General features: G+C 40.9%; 1 protein-coding gene across 1 annotated transcript; it reads right to left on the reverse strand.

Annotated features, from left to right (window-relative positions):
* Positions 1–5051: 5051 nt before the first annotated feature.
* FGF19 (fibroblast growth factor 19) lies at positions 5052–7209 on the reverse strand. Its single transcript, XM_009579952.1, has 2 exons — positions 7175–7209; positions 5052–5379 (listed from the first exon to the last, which is right to left on the reverse strand). Exons 1-2 carry the CDS (start codon positions 7207–7209, stop codon positions 5052–5054), a joined length of 363 nt encoding a protein of 120 aa, XP_009578247.1.
* Positions 7210–7603: the final 394 nt, after the last annotated feature.

Raw genomic sequence — 7603 nt, forward strand, 5'->3', positions numbered from 1 at the left:
TTGGCGTTGACCTGAGAGATTTCTGATTTGAAGGAGTGTATTTTTGATGTATATACCCAAAATGTAAATGTTTTTGATGTAAATACCCAAACCAATCTTTAGTGTGCCACTACTTTATTAAGACATTTATTTGTTATTACAGATCAACACTGGTAAAACAAAGCATTTATACTTACTTATAAGCATTTATTTTAATGTTAACTTACACTGTTGTTTTCCAGATACTTAATGAAAATGTGGCTCTGGGCACACCAAGTAGTCTGCCAATCCAAATAGGGGTACAGGGGGTCTGTTATCCTCCGAATCAAACACGGGGGGGCAGAGGACTCGAAAAGACAGCTTTAAAATCCAGAGATGGGTCTAAAGAAAAAATAAAACTACATTAGAATGAAAATAAAGCCATGCTACTAAAGGTTTAGCTAACCAGATGCAGCAATCACAGTTCATTAAAAATGCTCCATCGCAGCAGTCTATACCAATTTAAATAGAGTGACTGTAGTCAGTCGGCCAGCTCGTTTTCTGCATTAATTTAAAGTGTAGATATCACTGGATCTCACATGAAATCACTGAAGGTTTGCCAGGTGTGAATACCTACCCGCTCTACAACCACACAATCACAAGCAAACAAGCATTGTTCACTGATGTCGGTGGAAATATCAGGTGTCTCTGAAGGTTTCCTCTAAGCTAATAACTACAATTTAAATCTTGCTTTGGAAGTTAATGAAAAACAAGTTCTTTGATCTCAGTAGGTAGTGGGATTGATGAAAAACGCTGAAAATTTAATAATGTCCTGGCAAGAAGACTACAAAACACTGGTCTCATTTTGGGGCGTTCTTGCTTGCCTTCAACAATCAGTCTCATGCAACGGGGTTCCTGATAAACTTGCTGTGTTCCTGGGCTGTCACAAATTCACCCCGAATTCACCTAATGATGTCTTTTTTGCACTCCCATTCGCTTCCAAGGGAAACGCATCTCTGCTTTCATCGCATCTGAAGCTGCCCAAAAGGAGGGTTGGCTTCCATACATTTTTGAGGAAAGAAAGTACATTTATTTAATTTATCGTGTCATTCTCCATTCATATACAAAGTACACTGGCAGAGCAGAAAGAGCGGTCCCAAATTTTCCATGAACATAGTTTCAGTGCTTTGAGCAGAGGTAAAGTTGATGTTATGGCTCTTGAATGAAAGATTTATAGCTTTTTACATTTCCCCGAAGTGGAAATGGAGATGCCCAGTATCTCCTTTCTACAGCCCTCCCACTACTCTAACAACTCGTATTTGCACATCATAGCTTCTAACTGAGACTTCACAAGGAGACATTTGACACCTGACCTTTAAAAACCTTTTAGGGTTGTAAAATGTACTGTTGCAAATGAAAGCACTGCAATTGTCCTACTGTCTTTGAGAAACTACGATCAACCGGGACGTATATGGTGAACGGTGGTGCTGGTGTTTACATTCCCACAGGACCAAAGGCAATGGTGTTTCGAGGTTTTGCACACCAAGTTCCTGACCGAGTCAGGTGTCTGATGGTAGGGATCCAGTAATCCTTCCACCTCAAGCTGTGATCTTGTCAGATTTTATAAGCAAAATAGCCAGGTCTGGTCAGAGCTTGGATGGGAAACCTCCAAGGAAAACTAAAGTGCTCCAGGAAGCGGTGTGGGTAATTTAGCTCCTGGCATTCTTCCCTCCGTCTGAATAAATATTGAACCAACCTCTAACCACGCTGTTGCAGTAAGAAACGTTGTGCTGCTGGTGGAAGATGCAAATCCAAAGGTGTCAGCAAGTAGGGTCACTAGAGAGCTCAAGATGCTGTTCGCAAATGTAAGGTTGCTCCTCTTTGCGCTCTTGAGCAATATTCACGAACAACGATGTTACATCTACTTAAAAAATCTCTCACTGGTTAAATTAAACAGTGTACCCTCTGAACTCTGTTATTTGCTGTGTTTCCCATCAAAACTGTGCATTTTTTTCAGCAGAAAAGTAAAAGTGGATGTTTTTGACCAAGCTTTAACAGTTCATATTTATTTTATTTTGTTTTCTGTTTTTTTATTTTTTACAAAAAGGTCTTAAAAGGTATCTAATGTTCAAAGAAAATATAGTGTCTGATCAAAACTGGAAATAAAAACCAGAAAACCAGAATGCCCCAAGCCTGAAAACTTTTGGAATAAAACAGCTTGAAAATCAGGACTACATCTCCCAGTACACGAGGAGCGGGAACCCTCCGGATGTGTGGCAGTGGCTCAGCACAAAGGAGAATGGGAAACACCACGGGAGATGTTTGCCAGCCCAGAAATCTGCAATTCCTGTGACTCACAGCATTTCCAAATGGAAACGTTCAGTCTCTTTTCCTGCCAGAAATCGACATCTTTTTCAGGCAAAAATAACCAGTTTTCTCCCTGGCTGCACTGTTGAGTATGGTTCCCATTTTTAAAAGGGAGCAGCCTTCCACCCACAGGATTTTTTTGCATTTTGCAGGTCGATTTTGCGCAGCTGGAGAAGAATAAGAGAAACCACACCTGATAGGGAATTTTTCCATCTCTCCGAGGAATCACCGCCTCCGAGCAGCTGGGGGTTAGCTCTCCTTTCAGTGTCCGGCACTTCGAAGGCTGCGAGCAGCGTGAACAGCAGGGTTTAATGACATAAATGGAATATGAAAGGGTTGGGGTATAGAATAGATGCAAGTCCATGACTGCTTTATTGCAGACAAAGTACAACTGATGGTGTCTACAGGCAGCACTTGCCAGCCTAGATCTACAGCTACCTGAAAGGAGGTTGTAGCGAGGTGGGGGTCGGTCTCTTCTCCCAAGTGACAAGCAATAGGACAAGAGGAAACGGCCTCAAGTTGCGCCAGGGGAGGTTTAGATTGGATATAGGAAAAATTTCTTCACTGAAAGGGTCATCAAGCATTGGAACAGGCTGCCCAGGGAAGAGGTTGAGTCACTTCCCTGGAGGCATTTAAAAGACGTGTAGATGTGGTGCTTAGGGACATGGTTTAGTGGTGGACTTGGCAGTGCTAGGTTAACGGTTGGACTTGATCTTAAGGGTCTTTTCCAACCTAAATGATTCTATGATTCTATTCTATGATTGAATGATGAGGAATGGGAGGAAAACATCAGGACACACTCACACAGCTTGAAACTGAGCTTTACTCATTTGTTGTATTAAGAGAATAATAACTTAGGACTAGATGGAGTGACCTTCACATATCCCAAGGTCAAAATTTAATGAGCTGTTTCCAAAACCCTTCCGTAACAGAGAGACTTAGACTTGCTGTTTCACGTGGAGCTCATCAGTAACTGGCAGCAGAAAGACTCGAATTCCAGCCATGGCATTCATTGCCTAGTTTTGGGAAAACCCCTTTGTCTCTCCGTGTCCTTGTCTGTTGTAGCCGAACTACACCACCTTCACAAGGGACTCCATCTTCACACGGCTGCTGTGGAGCCAGATGCCACGGTTTGCTAACGCTCCTTGAAGTCTCTAGACTAAAGGAGTGACAAAAGAGTCAGCTAGATTTCTGTGTTGGAGATGATTTTTTTTTTTATTGCAAATGTACACATTACACTACTGATAATGCACAGAAATTTAAAAAGCTGTTTGCTAAAATTTCATGATTACAAAACTTAACAAAATTTGTTACAACTAAAAAACCCACCTTCAAGAGTATATAAATAGAATTTTGAGCATAAATAACAGTAACAAAATAAACAGATGTATGTATTCAATAAATTAATTATAAATATTGCATTGGCAATGAAGTGCTAGGTCAGAAGAACACCAGTATTTCCAGTAGAGCTTTTTTGTATAGAAATCTCTATTATAAATGAACCTTTGGAAATGAGTAGAATCCCTGAACCCTTTTCTCACATTGCTTTTTTTTCCCTTCTTTTTTCTTTGGTTTCACCTTGGTTATTCCTTCGTCAAATTGTTACAACAGGAGAACAGAACTGAAGACATCAGACATCTGCATTTTGGCCACGAGGTACTCCTAATCCCCTCCTGCAAGAGGAACGGCGTGGCTGACCCAGTTCTGCGGCATTTAAGTCACTAAACTGTCTCTCCACTGATTCCCACGGATGCAGAATCAAGCCTGGAAGGGACTTGAAAGAATTGCTGATGGTTAAAGGTTAAACACAAAAACCTGTTTTGCAATTGATTTGACCTATACATCATCCATTTTCAGTCTTTCTCTCTGTTTGCTAATGACATGCATGCTTACATACAACAGAACCTTAATTTAAACACTAATTTGAACTGCTCTTCCCCTACTTGATGAACATCAATGCTAGTTCTGTGCACTCTTCCAACCACACACTGAATTCTCACTAGTGTTAATGAGAACTCTCCGGTGGATGATGCTGATCCCACAGTGAACATAAATTAGCCTTTAAAAGAAATCAAAGATCCAGTTTTCCAAAGTACCCTTCAGCAATAAGGGAAGGAAGAAATTTTTCCCTTTCTTCCCTTATTTCCTAAGGGAAGAAAAAGCACAATATACAAGCAGAATTGTTTTTTCAGTGGTATGCTTTCAATAGAAAGTTTTCCCAGAATGTTGTCAGCAGCTTTTCAAGAAACAGCATTAACTCTAGTTCACGTAACCACATTTGCTAGTTTTTCCTTAATTGTGTTGTGTTCCAAATGTTTGTCTTTAAGGCCTCTGAAGTTAAGAGATCATTAACCTCCCTGTGACTAGAAAAAAGGTTTTCTGCATTTGCTCCTATGAGCAGAAATAACAGGTGAACATACGTGGTAATGAAGTTGATGTAGAAAAATTGTAATTATTTTATCATCACCACAGTAAAGGAGGAACTCTGATGAAGCTGTTAAGCTTTTCTTATTTAATCCTTTTCCAAATAAAACTATGGCTAGGCAATTCTTTAGACTACAGAATGGCCCCTGGGCACTCATCTCTTACAGGTACAACACATGGCAAGGAAAAGGCTGGCTCCGTACTGAAATACACAAAAAAGTTCGAAATACCACTACATGAAAAGCTAAAAAACCTGCAGTATTCTGCAATATTTCTTTAAAAACACGTGTGTGTGATCAGAGTCATTTCTGAAAGCTGGGGCTCTTCACCGGCGACAGTTTGGAGGTGATGCCAAAGGGGTCCATGCTGTCCGTTTCGAGAGGCGAGGAGTACACCTCTGGTTCGAAGGCCTGGCTGTAATCACCGTATTCACCAAAGTCTGTTGACTCCACGGGCACAGTGTTGATCATAGGTAAGAAGTGAGATAGTGGAAGAAAATCTTTCCCTTTGAACTGCTGTCTTTGCTTGGCACTACTCAAAGACACCGATATTCCGTATTTTTTTGATTTATATACATTGTAGCCATCTGGACGAATCTCCTCTTCAAAGGAACAATCCTCAGTGGAATACCTGAGCTGAACAGCAAGGAGTAACGAGAATTACAAATACACCCACCAAACTCATTGTATTCAACCACAACATAAACCTTGGATGCGACCAGCCCTTCTCCCTCGGCTGTCAGTGGGGGTGTCCCTCTGGCTTGTCATGGGTGCCCCAGTTTGGTGCACCTTGCAGACCCCACCGCCAGATCCATGCTGGTGAGCTGCCCGCTGCCTCTTGGCCTGGCTGCTGCAGGGATGCAGGTGGGACCCATTGCTCTGGTGACTGCTCTTTCAGTGGTGGACCACAGCCACCGAGATGAAGTGCCCTGAAGCGCCCTGGAGTGGTCAGGCAGTTGGACTAGATGATTGTTGTAGGTCTCTTCCAACTGAAATTTCTATTCTATTCTATTCTATTCTATTCTAAACTAGAGGTCCCCACCTCACACACAGTATGCATTTTGGGTTATGAGCCCGTTAAAAGACCTAATCCAGAACTCATGAAGTTAATGCACGTCCATCACATTAAATAATTGAATAAGAATGGAATTAAATCCATTGAATTCTGGAAGTGTACTTTTCCACAACTACCACACCTATCCTGTCCTGAGCACAGGGAAAAAGAATCTCAGATGACAGTGCTCATTTAGGTAAACTGTCCTTAATTGCTGACAGTACTTAACTGCAGTCATGAGACCTAACCCAACAACCCTCAGCTCTGTTACAGATTTGTCTGTATAAGGGCTTCAGGATCAGGTCTGTAGAAAGGCAGCGTTGTCAAAGACAGTGCTTACGCAAACATGGCCAATCAGTAAAACAATACTAACAAGGTAATTCCCTTTTTTTTTTTGCTCAGCATTTGCTGAAATTACAAAAGACCTATCAACACAGTGTTATTTGCTCACTAGACATTAGTTAGAACTGTCAAATTAATAACAGTGCAAGTTAAGATTTTGTATAGAAGAATGTTTTTTCTTAGGTATGAATTTGTAGAATTACATTTGTGATATACTGTACAGATACAGTATATTAGGATTTTGTATCACCAGGTCAGACCTTTCCAGATCCTTACACAAGCGCTGTATTTCTTACAACTCCGGTGCTATTTCAGGCTCAGCCACTACAGGTGATTGAACTCACGGTCAATAAAAGACAATTGCTGATTATGTCTCAGTCTGCAGTGATAAAAGTGTCCTTGCATGAATGCTCTGCCTGTCTGAATAGAGAGCGTATTTGATACTCCTCAGTCCTTTCTCAAAGACCTTCAATAATATGGAGTACAATTAAGTGCATGCATTTGGTTATCTTTTAAAAGCACTTTTTAAACTAATCATGTAATTTTTAAAAAGGCGCTTTCACCGAATAAAATTGTGCAATATTTATCCTTCTACACACATTATATCTCAGAAAAATATGTGTATGTGATACAAATTTGTGGCTGAATTGTTAGCGGTCTTTATTTCTGTGAGTGCTCAGCCTCACTGACAAGGATGATGAAATAAAAAAGCTTCTTGAGCAAGTGCGCATTACAAATAACAGTTATTGATTGCGCTCCCCATGTCTCAACTGTATCATTCCCTCTTCATTTCATTGGGATTGTCGCTAGTGTATTTTTTTAAACAAGTACCAAATGCACTTTAAGTATTCCCAGATTATTTTTTTCACAGGAGGAATCTATAGTATCTCATTATGTTCAGCCGTCCCCCTAAACTACAGACTGTGGCACACTGCATATTCAAAAATCAACCGTAGTCATCAATTTTCCAGTGTTAAAAAAGGGCATGTTTCAGGAGCGCAAGTGGTTGCCGAGTTCAGGCCCCAGACACCGTATTTGCCCTTTCATTCTTCCACTCCTGAGCATAGTGCTGGCAAGGCAAAGAACTGCCTGCAGAGCTGCCTGCCCGGGCTGTTAGCAGAGAGGTGACAGCAGGTGTCCACAACACACAGATGCGACTGCATGGCTATATGCCATTGTATTTTCAGAAAAAAAACCCTGCAATTAATACTACACACCAACAAGCCCAGTCTCAGTCAAGGCATATGCATATGCTTTCAAAACGGTGTTATATGAAAGCTATTTTTAAATTCCGGGACCGCTAAAGTCCAGCTGGCAGCTCCGATGGGAGCAGGATCCAGGCTCTGCTTTGTTTTCATTGATCATTTCGCTTTGGATATACATTAAAACATTAAGCTAATAATTGACCTACCATATCATTTGAATCTATGTACCTTATCATGGCACTGACTGATTCTAA

Source organism: Fulmarus glacialis, unplaced genomic scaffold (assembly GCF_000690835.1).
Source record: "Fulmarus glacialis isolate BGI_N327 unplaced genomic scaffold, ASM69083v1 scaffold38436, whole genome shotgun sequence".
Taxonomy (NCBI): Eukaryota; Metazoa; Chordata; class Aves; order Procellariiformes; family Procellariidae; genus Fulmarus; species Fulmarus glacialis.

Excerpts from the sequence above, each read along its gene's own strand:
- FGF19 (XM_009579952.1), bottom strand. The coding sequence starts at position 7,209 with ATGCTCAGGAGTGGAAGAATGAAAGGGCAAATACG. Across the intron at positions 5,380-7,174 it reads AGAATGAAAGGGCAAATACG|GTATTCCACTGAGGATTGTT; the intron begins GTGTCTGGGGCC and ends TGTTCAGCTCAG.